General features: G+C 51.8%; 1 protein-coding gene across 3 annotated transcripts; it reads left to right on the forward strand.

Annotated features, from left to right (window-relative positions):
- Positions 1-1068: 1068 nt before the first annotated feature.
- Positions 1069-16041, forward strand: RAB25 (RAB25, member RAS oncogene family). 3 transcript variants are annotated; one of them, XR_012156110.1, is made up of 5 exons: positions 1069-1475; positions 10606-10801; positions 12159-12352; positions 12782-13037; positions 13812-13852. XR_012156110.1 is itself a non-coding variant. In XM_073323124.1 (5 exons), the coding sequence occupies exons 1-5, from the start codon at positions 1436-1438 to the stop codon at positions 13932-13934; spliced, it is 645 nt and encodes a 214-aa protein (XP_073179225.1). In that variant the 5' UTR covers positions 1069-1435; the 3' UTR covers positions 13935-16041. The 3 variants fall into 3 exon arrangements, 2 of the variants coding, with proteins under 2 accessions (XP_073179225.1, XP_073179226.1); XM_073323124.1 differs by having other exon boundaries at positions 12782-12873; positions 13812-16041; XM_073323125.1 differs by having other exon boundaries at positions 12782-12862; positions 13812-16041.
- Positions 16042-17869: the final 1828 nt, after the last annotated feature.

Consider the following 17869-nt stretch of genomic DNA (forward strand, 5'->3'; position numbering starts at 1 on the left):
CGCTTCACAATCCACAAATACATTGGGGGTCCCCCACCAACACACCTGGGTTTAAATCCTTTCCCATCAACCCCTCTAGAGGGCTTCCCAGTGTCTCTTATACCAGTTCCCAGTGCAGATGCTTATGCAATTACACTCCATGCTTGTGAGAGGAGAGCCTGGCCCAGTGGACAACTAGACCCCCTTTCCCTCCCTTCTTGTCAACCTTGGCCAGAATCTTGTCAACTCATCCCTTCTCCTCCCAAACACTCAGTCGTTCGTCTCGTGTGATGTAGACGTCCCCTTGGCTCTCTGCTCCTCCAAAGAGTCCTCCAGGAAAAAAAAAAACAGTATAAGCCCCAGGCCAGAGTGTGTGTTATAGGCCTCTCTCTCTGCCTTAGCCACAGCGAACGGGCCTCTGCCTACGGGGCTGAGCTCACCCGAGAGGGGCTCGGGCTTTTCCCACTGGAGGTGCCTGGGTCAGTCCCGGGCATCAGCCCCCAGGCAGGCACTCGCTGGTGCTAGGGGAGCTGAGCCAGCTGCAGGTACAGAAGCATCCAACGCAAGGCATGTTTATCTGTGGCACGTGCCCCCAGATCAGCAGAGTTGGTCCAACCTGCACAATGCTCCTCTCTCCATCCTCAGCCTCCCACTCCCTGCTCTCTGGCCTCCTGCAGTTTGCGCTTAGGCCAGGAGGTCCTGTGGCGGGTCGGGGGTCTAACAGGCCAGCTCATCAATAAAATGCAGTGCCCGCGGCTTATGCAGCCTGGGCCAGTTTGCAAGTCGTGGGCGCTTCCACAGGAGAGCAAAGAAGGATCGGGGCCACACTCCTAGGGTTGCCACGCCTCCAGGATTGCCCTGGAGTGGCCAGGAATTAAAGCATAATCTTTCATTCGAGATTACGTCATGTGGTGAGACCCCCCAGGAACGTGTCCGACCACAATCGGCACCCCTGCCTAGTCCAGCATTAACAAAAGCAGAGGGAGCGTACGTGGGTGTGTTCAGCAGCCATGTGACACTGGTGGGGGCGGTGAGCACTACCTGACAAACCTGTAGGGTGACACCCAGGTCACACCCCATTGAGTCAGCCAGCCCAGCAGAGCTGCACCTTCAACCCGCCTAGCAAAGGAGCTACTCCCCGCCCAGCCCCCTCGAAAAGAGGCCTAAGAAGCACAGGGCTGGCTTTTTTTGTTTGTTTGGCTGGTGCAGCAAAGGGAACTTGGTCCTGTGGGTCTCCTCCCCCGCTGGCAACTCTCCTCCCAATCACTTTCAACTTCCCTGTCTTGGAAGGAAATTTTGTCCTCCACCTTCCTGGTTTATCAGATCGTGGCAAATTAAAAAAAAAAAAAAAACCAAAAAACCCCCCACCATCCCACACACCCTGGCTGTTAAGGCAGCAGGCAAAGACTGAGAAGAGGATCCCAGGCCGGAGGGGGGCCAGGTGTGGCTGGGAGAGATGGGGACGGCGGAGGAAGACTATAACTTTGTCTTTAAGGGTGAGTTTTATCGGCACCCCCTTTCCGTGGCTGGTTTCAAGCTGGGTTGCCCCTTCTGCAACGTGCTGGTTCTCCCTTTTGAAAGCGGTGGAACTGGGGGCCCGGGGCAGGGGGGCACAGGATGGATGGGATGTGGGGTGGATGCTGGAGCAGCGGTGGGGGTCTGGGGCACGTAGCACAAACAAGGGGTGGAGGGGAAGCAAGCAGCCGTCCAGAAGGGCAGCTGAGCAGAAGGGTCTTTCTCCTGTGGTAGTGGGAGTCCTTGGTGGTGGATCTTTGAGGCCAAATCCCACCACACCTGGGTATAAGCCCCAGGGAAGTCAGTGCAGATGCACCAGGAATTTGGGTCAGATGAGCCTCTCTGCCACTCTTGCCCCCGCACAGTCACTGCAAGGTTGTGACTGGTTTAGGAACCCACTGAGCATCCTGTCAGTAAATCCACTGCCCAGCTCAATGCCTGGACTGACAGCTGCTTTGTGGGGTGCAGTCAGGGGGTACCTCTTAAGCATTAGGTACTGGTCACTGCTGGCCTAGCTGGACCGGTGGGCCAAATGGATGGGACCAGCCTTACAGCAGGGACACTGCTGGGGAACCAATAGAGTGGGACGGAGGGAGGGCAGCAAGGCCACTGTGGAGGCACGGGGGCTTCTGGTGACCCAGATCCCCAGGGATCCTGATGGATGTCTGGACTGAACACCCTGGGGGCTGATTCTCCTTCACACTGCACCATGAGTGCTCATTTACATCCATGCAAAGACTCAGAATGGGTCACACCGGTGCAAATGTCTGCATGAGAGGGAGAGCAGTGAAGAATGGGGGGCTGGTAGCCATATGGATGGAAATAGCCCCATAAGGATCCTGCCTCCACATGGGCCTGGCCCAGCTGGTATGGAGCTGATGTAAGGGCTATAGAGAGTGGATCAGGGGTGTGGCCAGAATGCACAGTGCTGTGGCTATTCTGTGCTTCTCAGGCCCCACAAGGGGCAAGGGACTGTTTCTTGCTATGTGTAGTCACAGCCCCCATCACACTGGAGCCTCAGTTTTGGTATGAGCCTCCAGGAGCTACCGTAATACAAAAAATAGTAACGCCCCCACAGCGTAATGCCCGATGACAGGATTGGGGCCTGACAGGATTGCACCCCTCTGGGGAGCAGTTTATTCTAACCTGGCCCAGTAACTGGAATTGCAACAAAAGCCAAAATGAATTACATTTTTTAAAAACCAAAACCAAAGTCATTTTCCCCACAAAGGAAAGTGTTTTGGTTTTCTGGAAAAAAAAATCAATTTTTTAACCAAAATTTTACTTGCAGGGAAAGAATTTTACATTCAAAAAAATTCTAAATATTTTGAGGAAAATGTTTACTCTTTTCTAGCCGGTTCTTTATGCCCATATTTCACTGGGAGAAGGACACCTGCTCTGGCAACCAGACCCCAAACCTTTCCGGGCTTGATAGGTTAAAACTAGAGCTAGCTGGACAACGTTGGGGGCAGGGGCCTTCCATGGTGACACAAACAACAAAATCCTCAAAACTTTCAGATGAACATTTCAATTTTTCATCAAAACACTGAAAAAATGTCCAAAAACTGAAACATTTTTGGATTTTGCCCAAAGAGTCTCATTTTTTTGCTTTTCCAACAAGAAAAAAAAAATAAAAAATTGTCGAGAAAATGAAACACTTCCTGTGAAAAATTTTGTTTAATCAAAAACCCCAGAGAAAAGCGGCTTGGATGGAAATTTTTTGATCCTCCCTAGTGAAAGCCAACTCCTTGAATTCTACCAAGAAGCTTTTTGGGAGTAAGTGTTGATCATGGAACATGGACTGATGGGCTCCCAACCTGCAACTCCCCTTAATAAATAGTCTGTCACATTTTGCATTAGCTTCAGCCTCTGAATGGTCTTGAGCTGCAGGTTCAAATCCCAACTGAGGTGTAATTTACATTCTTGTTATTTCATTTTGTGTTGTCTGGTTCCAGGGTCAGGAAGGTTTTCCCAGCACTGGTGCTGCCTTGTATGGTCCAGGGGTTCTGTAGGGCTCAGGAATTAAGTGCTGGTGGGGAAGACTGTGTTGGTGTGAAATTGTGAAAGTGCAGGAGGAGCAAAGAAAAGCAAACTGGACCGGCATAGCTGAGTGGAAGGCAAAATGTAAACACCGCCCAAGCAGCTTAAATGGGGAAAGTACATCGGGCATTTAAAAGTCATTCTGCTTCAGTAATCTTGGGAGTTGTCATTAGGATTATAGGTAAAGTAATTTAGGGTTTAGAAATATTATAATGACCTGGCCCGTGTGTATGTCATCACTTGTATTACAGTACATTAGGTGCTGTACATAAACATAATAAGAGACAGCCCTTGCCCGGCAGAGCTTACAGCAAGGTAGTCGAAGGGGAAACAGAACAAGGAGTTGTCTTGGGCAAGGGCACCAGCAAAGCTGGGCCAAGAGCCCAGACCTCCTGATTCCCAGTCCAGTGCTCTCGTCACTGGATAACACTGCCTCTCTGGTATGTGTCACTGCCTGCTACTGAATGGAATCAGAACTACTCAACTGTGTGTCACAGGCCCTATATTGCAAGTCGCTAAAGAGGAGTTGCCTTTAGCTTGGGTGCCAGGGGCCTTAACTTTTGAAGCAGTGGGAATCTGAGTTCTGCCCCCAGGGTCACCATGAAGTGCCACGTCCTAGGCAGCAACAGATTTGCTACATGAATTGTAAGCTGGCGGTGTCCTTTTCAGAACAAAGCCAGGGAGACAAACGGCTGCTTGGCCTTTTAATGTCCCACTCACGCAGCACGACGGTGCGGGAAGGCTTGTGTTTGTGCAGACTTTGCACACACTGCCGCCTGCCACACCTGCATGAGCGAGCAACACGGTCTTTGGCCTGCGTTGTGCAGGAGGTCGGACTAGATGATCATAATGATCCCTTCTGACCTTAGTATCTATGAAACACAGAGCACAGGCAAGCTCAGCCGGGATCCTTCAGCCAGGTTTCAAGCAGCCACTGCAGGGTCAGCTGCCCCTGTTCCCCAGGGAGGAAAAGATCAGAGCTACCAGTTTGCTTTGCACACAGCTCAGCTCAGCTGCAGGGTGGCTTGAAACAAGGAGGAGACTGTCTCCGTTGCCACCTGGGTGGAAGATCTACTACATAAGCCATCTGGACAAAAGACATCCGCACATGCACAGACCTAGGGGGGCCATCAGCAAAGCGCCAATTGCAGGAGGAGGCAGGCTGACATGAAGACAAATCCCTCACTGTAGGGAGTGAGGAGTGGAGGCCAGATGGAGTCAGTCAGGGGAAGGCTTAGAAGGGAAAGGAAAAAAGATGGAGGACCTTATTTGTTAGAAAGCAAACAGCCAAAACCTATTTGCCTAGGGAGTCACCTCGAGGACTAGCCTGCCCAGCTGTTACTGCCTATTCCAGCTGGTGGGCCAGTTACTCAGAAACTGTCCTGGCTCTTGGGTGCAATTCTGTGGCCTGACTGAGGGGACCAGAATGATCCTTCTTGGCCTTAAAAAGACAACGATGAGTCTGATTCTTCCTGCGCCTCTTGCAGGTGTTTACGCGAGGGCAAAGCGGGGTGTCAAATGTTTCTGACTCAGAACGGGAGGCGTTTCGTACTTGTTCGGCACTGGGGTAATTGATGACACAGTTTGATGGGAGAATCAGGCCCAGTAACTATGAAGAAAGACAAACCCAGGACAGGTACGCTGTGTCTGTTTGAATGGGTGGGATCTTAAACATCTCACTGAAACACATTGCAAAAATCCATTTTGGTGAGAAGCAAAACCGCCTTGACATTTGAGATAGGCCCATGCGCCAAACAGCCAGGACATGAGGGTGCTCAGGAATAGAATCAGGCTGGAGAGAGGGTCAGGAATTTTGTGTGACCCTGCCCCTCCCCCACTCCGGAAAATGTTGAGATTTTGGCAAAATATTTCCATTCAGAAATACCGCCATGGTGCTTCATGGGAGTTGTAGTTAGAGTTCCTCGTGCTCCCATGCTCCTCTATAGGCTGGGCTCTCTAATGAGACTGCATCTCCCAAGATGCACTGTGGTCTCTGCTCTTGATAAGGGGAGGTGGTATATTGTGGCAGTCCCAGGATGGTGATGTCCAATGGGAGGAGATTTATAGATTCCAAGGCCAAAAGGGCCCATTGTGATCATCTAGTCTGACCTCCTGTTGAACACAGGCCGGAGACCTTCACAAACTAATTCCTGGAGCAGATCTTTCAGAAACATATCCAATTTTGATGAAGATAAAGTCCAACTGGGGATTTTACTCTGGAAGCTGGGGTAAATTATCCCAGTGCAAATCATGGCATATATAGGTTTACCCTGTCTACTTTGCCCAAATAAATTTGCTAGTTTCTAAGGTGCCACTAGGACTCCTCGTTGTTTTTCCTGTCTACTTTGGTGGTTTGCAGAAGTGCAGCTATGCCAGGAGATGACGTTTGGGCAAGCTCTCGTTATTATTAGATCACCAGTATTTTCAATCCCATGCCTTCAAACTTATAAATCAAGGCCCTAGAAATCATGAGATTTTAACAGTAGTGAATTGGGGGGTTGTTTTTGTTTGCCTTCTGATGCTGAAGACTTTAGAGGTCACATTTTCATGCTTCGCTCTGTAATCCTGAAGGCCAGAAACTGCCTTCTCTCCCCGACATGAGAATCTCAGCTTTCATTTACTCACGTGACCCTGGGTGCTGGGGCTTTAAGAAAAGCACCAGATATCATGATCCTTTGCAAAAGTTGGCAACATTTGGTCTGCACCCTACTGTGTGCTAGGGGCTGTACGTACACACGGACAATGCCTGGCCCTGAACTGCTAACAGTCCACATAGACATTGGATGGGAGAGGAAACTGAGGCACAGAGAGAGGAATGGGCATGCCCACAGTCACCCCACAGGCCAGTGGCAGGGCCAAGCATAGAACCCATGTCTACAGATTGCCCTACCTGCCTGATCACACCACTTCTCTTTCAGCACGGACACAGCCACAGTTTCCCCTCTGGCATGGGTGGATCTCACATGTGGCAGGCAGAGAAGGGGGTAAAAGCACTGAAGAAAAATAGGAGCATGCAAGTATAAAGGTGCAACAGTGGGCAGAGGGATTCAAGGCGTGCGCTGGGCCTGGAACTACTGTGAACTCCTGGTTTGAAACTAAGCCCTAGTCTACACTAGGACTTTAGGTTGAATTTAGCAGCATTAAATGGATGTAAACCTGCACCCATCCACACGATGAAGCCCTTTTTTTCAACTTAAAGGGCTCTTAAAATCGATTTCCTTACACCACCCCGACACGTGGATTAGCGCTTAAATCGGCCTTGCCGGGTCGAATTTGGGGTACTGTGGACACAATTCGACGGTATTGGCCTCCGGGAGCTATCCCAGAGTGCTCCATTGTGACCGCTCTGGACAGCACTCCCAGATGCACTGGCCAGGTAGACAGGAAAAGAACCGCGAACTTTTGAATCTCATTTCCGGGGACTGCGGGAACTGTGGGATAGCTACCCACAATGCAACACTCCGGAAGTCGACGCTTGCCTCGGTACTGTGGAAGCACTCCACCGAGTGAATGCACTTAATGCACTTAAAGCATTTTCTGTGGGGACACACACACTCGAATATATAAAACTGATTTCTAAAAAACCGACTTCTATAAATTCGACCTAATTTCGTAGTGTAGACATACCCTAAGGGCTCGTCTACACGGGGAGAGTGTCCAGAATAAACTATTCTGAAATCGTTTCCCATGTGGACACTCTTATTCCAGAATAAAAGTGCCTTTTCCCTGCGTTAGCTTAATCTGGACTAAACTCCAAAGTGCCAGTGTCCCTTTAAAAGCGGGGGGATTTGTTAACTTTCCAGGCAGGCTGCACAGGTAGTAAGTTTACACAGGTATTTAGGGAGGGGAGGGGTAGATAAGGTGGGTTTGATCATGAGTTATTATGACGACAGTGAGGATCAGGTGAGCACCCACTGGTGGTTTAATGCATTTCTTAAGGACTGGGGAGGGAGTTTATTTGCGGGTTGCCAATTGTTACTTTAATTGCAGTGGAGTGTCTAGGACAGGGATTCTCAAACTGGGGCTTGGGATCCCTCAGGGTTATTACATGGGGGGTCCACAAGCTGTCAACCTCCACCCCAAACCCCACTTTGCCTCCAGCATTTACAATGGTGTTAAATATATTAAAAAGTGTTTTTAATTTATGGGGGGGAGGTCGCCCTCAGAGGCTTGCTATGTGAAAGGGGTCACCAGTAAAAAAGTTTGAGAATCTCTGCTCTAGGACGTAAAATCAGTGCTGTAAATAAACGAATTCAATCAAAACTGTGGAAGACTTAGCAGGGCTGAGACAGGAGAAGAAAGTATGGCCCAGTGGTTGGGGGAGTAATCAAGCGATCTGGCTTACATTCTTTGGTCTGAAATTCAATCAAAACCAGGGCAAAGTCCTGCACTGAAGAAATAAAAATCAAATGCACAACTACAAAATGGGGCGGCTAGGTGCCATACTGCTGAGAAGGATCTGGGGGCTAGAGGGGATCACACATTGAATATGAGTCAACAATGTGATGCAGTTGCGAGAAAGGCTAATAGCATTCTGGGGTGTATTAACAGGAGCGTCGTATGTACAGGGGAGGGCATTGTCCTGCTCTACTTAGCACTGGTGCGGTCTCAGCTGGAGTCCTGTGTCCAGCACTTTAGGAAACGTTGGAGGGAAATTGGAGGGAAATTGGAGGGAACCCAGAGGAGAGCAACAAAAATGACCAAAGGTTTAGAAAACCTGACTGATGAGGAAAGGTTAAAAAAAGGGGGCATGTTTAGTCTTGAGAAAAGAAGTCTAAGCAGGACCTGATAACAGGCTTCGAATATATGAAGGGCTGTGATAAAGAGGACTTTGATCAATTGTTCTCTATGTCCACTGAAGGCAGGACAAGAAGTAATTGACTAAATCTGTAGTAGGAGAGATTTAGGTTAGATATTAGGAAAAACTTTTAATCTAAGGGTAGTTAACCTCTGGAACAGACTTCCAAGGGAGTTTGTGGAATCGCCGTCACTAGAGGTTTTAAGAACAGGTTGGACAAAACCTGTCAGGGACAGTCTAGGTTTTCTGGGTTCTGCCTCAGTGCAGGGCACTGGACTTGATGACTTCTTGAGGTCCCAGCCCTGCATTTCTAGGATTCCCTCCTCTGCCACAGACTCCCTATGTGACCCTGGGCAAGTCACTTAGCTTGTCAGTGCCTCAGGTTCCCCACCTGTACAATGGGCATAATAGCACTGCCCGGGCTCACAAGGAGGGCTTGAGAGAATAAACATATTAAAGCTTGTGAGGCACTCAGGTATTATGGTAACAGGGGCCAGAAAAAGTGCCTTCACTCGATAGGGTGTGTCCACACCACAAAAAAAGACTTGCGGGGCAGAGTGGTCTCAGAGCCCAGGCTCCAGGTGCAGCCTGCACATCTACACTGCTATTTTTAGACCCCCCAGCATGAACCCAAGTAATTTGACCCTGGCTCTGAGATGCACTGCTGCATGTATTTCTCTGCTGTGTACACATACCCCTGGCTACTAAGCCACATTCCTGGCTCTGTGCTAGAAAATTCAAGTGCATTCCACAAAACAGAGAGATCAGAAGATATAGCACCATAACAAAAGGCAAATCTTCCATACAGCTTTTTCAGCTGCTGTTTAAAATAGAGAGACAGAGAGAAAGCGCTCTTAGGTTTTATTTTCACTTTGGCTTAATACAGGTGTGTTAAGAGGCTGTCACATGAAAAGAAGGAAAACTGTAGCCCAGTAGAAGAAATTTGGGGTATTTTATGAAAGTTCCAGCAAACAAAGTGATTGTTGTCTAGGGTGATCCAGAATCACCAACCCCAAGTATTCAAAAATCACGAGTCGGGCCCCCAAAATCATGACCGGCTTAAAATCTTGAGATTTTTTAAATAAATAATTTTGGGGGTTCTTTCTATTTGTCTTCTGGATTCATTTGCTTCACATTTTCTAATTTTTCTCCATCAACACAAGGACTAGAAACTTCCTGGGGTTTTTGAGATGAAAGCTGAGATTCTCACAAAGTCAGCTGACTCCAGCAGCTGGGACTTTAAGCTCGCCCAAATGTCTCAAGAGTTGCTGTAAAACTGCAAGACTTGGGGCAGCATTGGCAGTCGTATCATGTGTGTGTGTAGCTAGAAAACTTTTGTTTCTTTGTCCTGCACTGCTGTATTTCTAAGAACTCTCCCTGAATGCAGAGACAGCAGCTGTTGTGAAGTTGGTTCCATGCAGACTGGTGCAGGGGAGCTGTATCCACTGTGCTCTCTCTCATAAGGGACTTTCCTTTTGTTCTTTCTTTTTTGTTTGGTTTCCTTAATCTGATTCTGACTGAAATCTGCTCCTTGCTTATGGAAAAACATAACAGATGGGGGCTAGGAAGAAATTTTCCTTATGGGCATGTTTTTCCCATAACTGCTTAATGCAGAGACAGGATACTGGACTAAATGGACTTGTGCTGCTCCCATGTGGCAATTGCTATGTTCCTAGATGCAGCAGTTGTCTGTTACACTAGAGTATTGGCCCAACTCACCATTTCCCTGCAATCTGTGTCATCATTTGCACCAGTGCACAATGGTGATTCTGGCTAGGTAGCATACAATACCCACTTTTGGTGGTGTAAATGACAACATGAGGCGCAAGGCTGTGGGGAATCAGGCACCAAAATATTTGCATTGCAGCCATCTTGGGGACAACGATTCCTCTGCGTTTGTACATTGCTGTGCGCCATGAGAGAGTTCAATACATTCTTAATAAAACAATGATGGACTGGCTGGTATGTATGATTATTTATACTGCAGTAGCATCAGAAGCTCTAGTCATAGATCAGGGCCTCATTGTGATAGGCGCAATACAAGAAGAACAAAAGTCCTTGTCCCAAAGAGCTTACAGTCAAAGTCATGTTCCATAGCTCTCTACTGGAATCAGAACACCTCAACTGGGTGTCATATGCCCTATACTTCTCCCAGCTCATGAGGATTCTCCATCTTCCTGTGCTTTTGTATTAGGAGGATCAGAATTCTATCCCTGGTGCACAATTGCCATTTGCATCTCATTTTGCTAGGCGTTTTCCTCTTGTCTCTCTAGTGGTCCTGATTGGAGAGTCCGGCGTGGGGAAGACCAATCTGCTCTCGCGCTTCACCCGCAATGAATTCAACCACGACAGCCGCACCACCATCGGCGTGGAGTTCTCCACCCGCACCGTCATGGTGGGCAACGCCATGGTGAAGGCACAGATCTGGGACACGGCCGGGCTGGAGCGCTACCGTGCCATCACCTCAGCGTAAGCGGGCCACGCCGCTTGATGCCACAACGGGAGGGCTTGGCAATGGCAGCAGCGGTTCCTTGGGGAGGCAGGAGCATCTGAACGCAGAACTCCCAGGGGGGTGGCCAAGGGGGCTATTGTATGTGAGCTGCCCATACTCGGCGTGACTCACTGTCTCCCTCCAGCGGCTGGGCCACATAGGGGTTTATGAGTCTGCTGCAGTCTTTGAGCTAGCAGTTCTTTTACGTCAGGTGGTAGATGCTCGTGGATTTAGAGCCAAAGATCTTGGGTTCGATCCCCGCTGCTAACCCCCTGCTTAGAGGAGCCGTGGTACCCCTAGAGCAGGTGGGATGGAGAGTGTCTATCGCCCAAATGAAGCCGCAGGGCCTGATTCTCCATTGCCCTGCACTTCCCAAGTCATTTACATGAGTGCAAAACTGGCTTAGGACACTGCGGGATCTGCAGCAGGTGTAAACAGGCGTCGGGCCCCTGATTTCCTTGGGGCTCCGCTCAGATCCACGTGCAGGACCGAGCGGGATTTTAGCAGCCGACAGGCCGAAGCTCACTGCGCAGCGGTGGGAATCCCCCTCGGCAGCAAGAGAAATGTTTTTATTGTGAAAATGAAGGGGGGGGGAGTCAGCGACGCCGGGGTGTTTATTTGACTGTGAGGGATGCCCAGCGGCATTTGAACCCTAGCTCTCCCCAGGCACAGCACAGATTTCTACTGGTGGAGTTAAAGGAGTGACTCCACTGCTCGGAAGCAGTAGTAGGTTGTTATCCTAGTAGTGCAGCCACGAGGAGGGAGGGGGCAGGGGGAAGGACAGGGATGCGATAGCCACTCCGTGGGACTGCTCTTCGACTGCTGGGTTCTAGGTAGACGCACTATGGGTATGTCTACACTGCACAGTAAGCCCAGGTCAGTGGGACCTGACCTTGAGGACTCCGTGTTTCCTAGCCCACACTTGAGCATCCACATTGCCCTGTAAACCTGGGCTTACAATTGCTGGACCCGGGTCTCACAGCCCTGCTAACAAGTCCACACTGCACTGTGCAGACCTTCTGACTCAGGTCTGATGCTTGAGCTGCATCCACGCTGCAAACTGACAGGGCTTGGACCTGAGTTGCAGCAGGACTCGCTCTCTGACCCATCCCCCTAGCAGAGTCCTTGGACCTAGGTCCTGAGTGCTCGCTGATCCAAGTCAGATGGATTTGTGTGAGGATGGAAGAGAGACTTGGGCTCCAACCTGAGTTAGTGCCTGGGCTTAGCGTGCAGTGGAGACATACCCTAAGAGGTCTGACCCCACTGGAGGTGGTGGGGCTGTGACAGGCTCCAGCTCAGGCCCTGTTGTGAATGCCGCCCGCTCTCTCTCGGCAGGTATTACAGGGGAGCAGTGGGCGCCCTCCTGGTTTTCGACATCACCAAGCACCAGACCTACGACGTGGTGGAGCGCTGGCTGAAGGAGCTGTACGACCACGCCGAGGCCACCATCATCGTCATGTTGGTGGGCAACAAGACAGACTTAGCCCAGGCCCGCGAGGTGCCGACCGAGGAGGCAAAGATGTTTGCAGGTATGGAGCTGCCTGCCCAGGCAGACCCACCCTGAGACAGCCAGCGTCCGCTGGGTTCTGCTACCCCATCCCGAGAACACGTCCTGAAAACTACCTGTCACCGCTCTGGTGCTGGGCCTTCATGAGCTAAGCAGGGTCAGTAATGTGATAGACCAAGGGGTGCCAGGCTGCAAGGAGGCGGGGGCTCAGTAGGGGGCGCTCTCCCTGTTGACTCAGTATTGATCCCCGGGGAGCTGTACTGTGGGGATCAGGGTGCGGGTGCTCTCCCCTCCCTGACCCTGATGCCCCACTGTTGTTCTGCTGGGGGAGATGCCATGCTAGATGGGCCAAGGGCCTGCCCTGTTCTGGCCGGAAGAGGGATGCTCGGGTAGCCGGACCCCCAAATGGTACCATGGTTCCCATGCCTCTTGCGTGCCCCTGTCCTTGCAGAAAACAATGGGCTGCTGTTCATCGAGACGTCTGCGCTGGACTCCACGAACGTCGAGCAGGCCTTCGAGACCATACTGCGAGGTGCGCCCAGGGTAGGGGACGTGGAGTCGGGGTGCGGGATTCTGAGCACAGCATGCTCCGGGGATGGCTGATGGAGAAGCACCTGGAGGGGGGTGTGTGAACTCTCCATAGAAAGAGCTCAAGGCACCATGCGACATCTGCCCCGCCACCAGGAAGTGCTAAGGAGACCGAGTGGGTTATTGCACTCTCCTTGAATCCAGTATCCCACCTCCTGCCATGACAAACCAGCCCGTTGGCCCATCTGTTCCCGCATCCTGCTGGGCCCTGTCCGACCATTTGTGTACCCCCAGAGCTTCTCTCTGCACCAAGGGGGGGGGCAGGTTAACGACGAGGCCAACTGGTTTCCCATTTGGGGCTAGACAGGGGATTTTCCTAGGTCAGCGGCAGGGACAAAACACCATGTGACACTCTGGAGAGAGATACGGCTGGGGAGCAGGTTTGGGCAAGGAGTTACCCGCATGCTGCCTGTTTCTACCACGGTTCAAGGGGACAGGATTAAAGACCATCCTGAAGCAGGGCCGATGTGGGGGGCGGGTGTAAAAGAGGGACAGTCGTACCAGGGCCCTGAGCTCGGGGTTAGGGGGGACCCCAAAATGTCTGTGTAAATAAAGTGAAATGGGAGGAGGTAGGACCCTAGCAAACATGGTGTATCAGGGCCCCCCATTTCTCTCTATGGGCCTGCACCACGCTGAAAACCGAGCAGGCCTGGAAGATCCACCCATATTATGCCAAGCCCCAGCAGGGATTGAACCCGGGACCCTAGCGCTTTAAACAGGAGCTGGTACAGCATGCACTAATAGAGCCAACTGTGGTGGTTAAGGCAGGTGGAGGCTCATCAGCCTGTCTGTGGCCTAGCCCAGACTCGAGGGGGACACAGCCCCACCCGGTGGGGGTTACCCTGGGCCAGGGGGAACGCTCCAGGATCCCTCCCTATCGCTTCCCCTTCCAGGCATTTTCAGCAAAGTGCAGAAGCAGCAACAGCGAAGCCCCCAGGACAACGCGGTGTCGCTCTCCAGCGAGACCCCCCGCGGCGCGTCCCAGAGCCCGGAGGAGAAGCGAGCGTGCTGCGTGAGCCTCTGAGAGCTGGCCCGGGCGTCGCCGTGGAGGCACGAGCCCCTCCATCCGCTCTGCTTTCTGACTGGGGGAATGTCCGTCCCCTCCCTCAACGCCCCGTAACTGCACCGAGCCAGGCCGGGGCTGGGCGACGGAAACACGGCTGCAATTGAGCGGTCCCTTCGCCCCCTCTCATGTGCCCCTCGGCAAAGCCATTACCCACCCCCCACACAGCAGCACTAGAGAAGGGGATGCTGCCTACCCAGACCTCTGCCCCCTGGTGTCTGCCAAGCCACGGCAGGGGGAATCTTGGCGGGGGCGCTGGCCAAACTTCCCCCCTAGCAGAGGGGGAGTCAGCCACAGGAACACACCCATCTATCTTAGTTATCTGATCCCATTACCACAGTGTCTGAGCATCTTTTTAATGTATTTATCCTCACAAACCTAGGGCAGATAGTGCTATTATCCCCATTGTACAGATGGGGAAACTGAGGCACAGGGAGACCAGGTGACATGCCCAGGGTCAAACAGGTCATCTGTGGCAGAGCTAGGAATTGAACCTGGGTCTCCCAAGTTCCAGGCTAGCGCCATAACCACTGGGCAGTCCTTCCTCTCTTCCTGCAACCATGAGGTTTCAAGGAAGGAATTTAAATATTATCAATATATTGGTCTGATCCTGCCATTGGATCCACGCGCACTCAGAATCTGGCCTCAACGCCGCTCAGCTCAGTGGGGCTTGCCCCAAATTCACACAGATGCATCGGAGGTCAGAATCCGGCCCTCCCTGTCGAAGTCAGTGGAGGGTGTGGCCACATGGCTCCAATTCCAGGATCGGAGCCACGATTTTTGCCCAGATGCTGCCACTTTAAACACCCCGTCCATTTCACTGTCTCCCATAACCTGGTCATTCGCCAAGTGGCATGCATACAACACCGCTGTCCTAGCCTCTGGGTACAGAATCTCTTTCTCTGAATAGACAGCCTCTGTAAAAATGTGACTCTGCCCTATACAGAATGGCAATACAGGAGTGGAGAGAGAGAAAGCAGACATCTCTAGTTCTGGGGCGTGGGTTGCCTAATTAGCCTTACCTTGTACGGCAGCCTTACTTGAAGGTCTGAGGTCTTGGAGACGGGAGGGTGAGATGGAGGGAGGAACTCTGTTAAAATAACTCAGTGAAGGGCTTGGGTTTCAGAGGGGCTGACTGTGCCTCGCTCCGCTAGACTCCAGCTGGAATTGTGACTACCTCACCAAATCATCCCTTCCATCAATATACACTGAACACGGGTCTCCTAACTTCTGGCTACTAAGGACTTGACCCAAAGCCCCTTGATGTCACCAAAGTTCTCCCCATGGAGTCCAATGGGCATTGGATCCAGTTTATAGAGAAGGAAGTTGCGGGGGGGTGGAGAGGGAAGGGCAGGGGGGGAGGTTGCCCGTAATTAATGAGTTAAACGTCTGAGCTCCTTACGGGACCTGGACTGGATTGTGATCTCTGGGCAATCTTGGGAAGCTGGAGTCGTGCTGACTTCAGTGGAACAAATCCACAGACACCAGAATCTGGCCCTAACTGAAGTCAGTGGGCCACGTCTCAGCCGGTGTAAACTGGCAAAACTCCGCCCAAGTTATGTCGATATACACCAGCCCAGTGGGTTGACTCTGGCTGTGTGGGCCAATGTATCCGATATCAGACTCTGCCCACCACCATTGGAGTTAATGGGGTGACTCTGGATTTGCACGGATGTATCTGAGATCAGAATCTGGCCCAGTTCCCCTGGAGCGACTCAATTCGCAAACGTGTATCTGGAATCAGAATTTGGCCAATTGGAGTCTGGGGAGGTGCCTCTGGATTTACACCGGTGTAATTTAACTCATTGGAGCAGATTCTGTGCTGAGACAGAAATACTAAATCCCTGTCACACCTCTCATTCTTGTCTAAACCTGGCTTTTACCTGCCGTTAATCTAACTGCAGCATCTTGTGAACGTCTGAATTCAGTGGGAATTATTTATATGATCGCCAGAACGGGGCTGGATCTTTTTGTACAGATTGTCTCACGAGGAGCCCTGGCGAGGGAGTGTGCGTGATGTGATGGATTATAGGACCTTGACCCAAACATTAAAACATTTAGAGAACGTTTCAAAGATAGCAGTCTGCCTATCTTGACCTCTTGCATATTCCTGGTGTGTTTCCCTTTAGGATCTCATCTAATTTTTCTATTCCCCTTCCCTACCCTCAGGGATGTTAATGGGCAGGATGTGGGGCAAACCTGCAAGATAAGGGGTTTCAGACTGGACAACCAAGTGTCTGTGAGCTCTGAAGTGGCCCTGTAGCAGTACTTCCGTCGGCGGGGGGGGGGGCGGTTGTGTCGGGAGATTTCACAGCACACAGCTCTGATTGCAGATCTCAGTCCCCACCCGTAGCCCCACCTCTGCATCCCCTGGGCTCCCCACACGCAGCTCTGCTGATGCCTCTCGTTCCAACCCATTCCAGTCCCCAGCTGTTCCTGCCCTGGGTTCTCCCAGCGAGATTTTTTTATAGCCGTTGTGGAGAGGGGCTTCATTTATTCCCTCCCCAGTTGCATTTGGTCTACGCAGAAGAAAGAAACTACTTACTTTGCCTTGTGACAAAACTCTGCCCATGGGCTGAAGGGGAGCAAGAGCTGATCTCCGCTGACGGTTTGGGTAATTCGTCTAGGGCAAAGCCCAACCCCGACTAAACCCTCCAACTAAATAGACTCAAAGCCGGGCCTTGTCCTTGTGCAGCTGCAGAGAGGTGACTCTCACCCTGGCTGGGAGAAGAATTCAGCTGCTTTCCCTTCGCTGTATTAGCTCCCTCAGGGCTGTGGGGTGTGGGGCCGATCTTCAGGTGGTGTCTATCAGCATCACTCCATCGGTCTCAGCAGACCTACCCCACAGCTGCTCGCGATGAGATCTGAGTCAGCCCGAGGCCTCGTTACAAGAGCGAGGGCCCAGCTGCAAAGATCACACACGGAATCATCCGAGTTTAAAGGGAGGGCAGCACGGTCAGTCCCAGAGGGCTGGCCGGGCCTCAGCATAGCAGTTACCCTGCCTCAGTTTCTCACCTGGTTCCAGACCCCCTACCTGCAGACCTCCCCTGACTTTAATCTCTCTTGGCAGAGTGAACAGCAGGCCCTGATAATGCTCAGGACTGGAGGTAGTGACCTGTCGCTGGCCCCTGGTCCAAGCTTGGTCTGCTGAGCCTTTCTGAACATCTGTTCTTAAAGAAGCCAGGCCTTGGACAACGGCTGGCTAGCCCTGGGCCCCCCACTCCGCAGTGCCCTCAGAGGGGACAGCGAGAGTTTAGGAGTGCAGAGCATGGCAAGCAGAGGGCCAAGCGTTTGGGAACTGGAGCGGTAGCTGGGCTTCAGTATTAGCCATCACAGGCCAAGCCCCAGCCCAGGCAAATCAGTCCCCTTGTCTAGGGTCCACCAGACAGCGTCCACATGACAATAACTGGCCCCCCCGTTGGCATGACTTAGCGCTTTACTGGTCATTTCAGCTGGGAAGCTGAGATCAGACTGGGCCATGGAGACTGAGCGGCCAATTCACCCCTCGAGGGGGTCCTTCCAGAGTATGACGCGGCCACACACGCATGCCCAAACACACACAGACATGCATACGCGCACACACAGAGGATGAAATGCTGACTCCACTGAAGTCAATGGGAGTTTTACAACTGACCTCAGGATTTCACGCCTCCTTTCCCTCTCTCTCTACACGCCCGCACCACGCTGCTGGTGCTTTCCCTTGGCCCCCTGCAGTCCCAGGGCCCAGCTGGCTCGGGCAAGCAATGCGGGTCGTGCCCCGTGTCGCTTCCAGACGCTGGCCTGACTCAGATGGAACGGGGAGGCCCGCTCGCACAGGGGGGATTCTCTGGGGGCTGTTTCGACCCACTCTAAGCCCCCTTTGCACTTCCAGCAGAGCCTGGCGGGGAC

This window comes from Lepidochelys kempii, chromosome 24 (assembly GCF_965140265.1).
Source record: "Lepidochelys kempii isolate rLepKem1 chromosome 24, rLepKem1.hap2, whole genome shotgun sequence".
In the NCBI taxonomy this organism is placed as follows: domain Eukaryota; kingdom Metazoa; phylum Chordata; order Testudines; family Cheloniidae; genus Lepidochelys; species Lepidochelys kempii.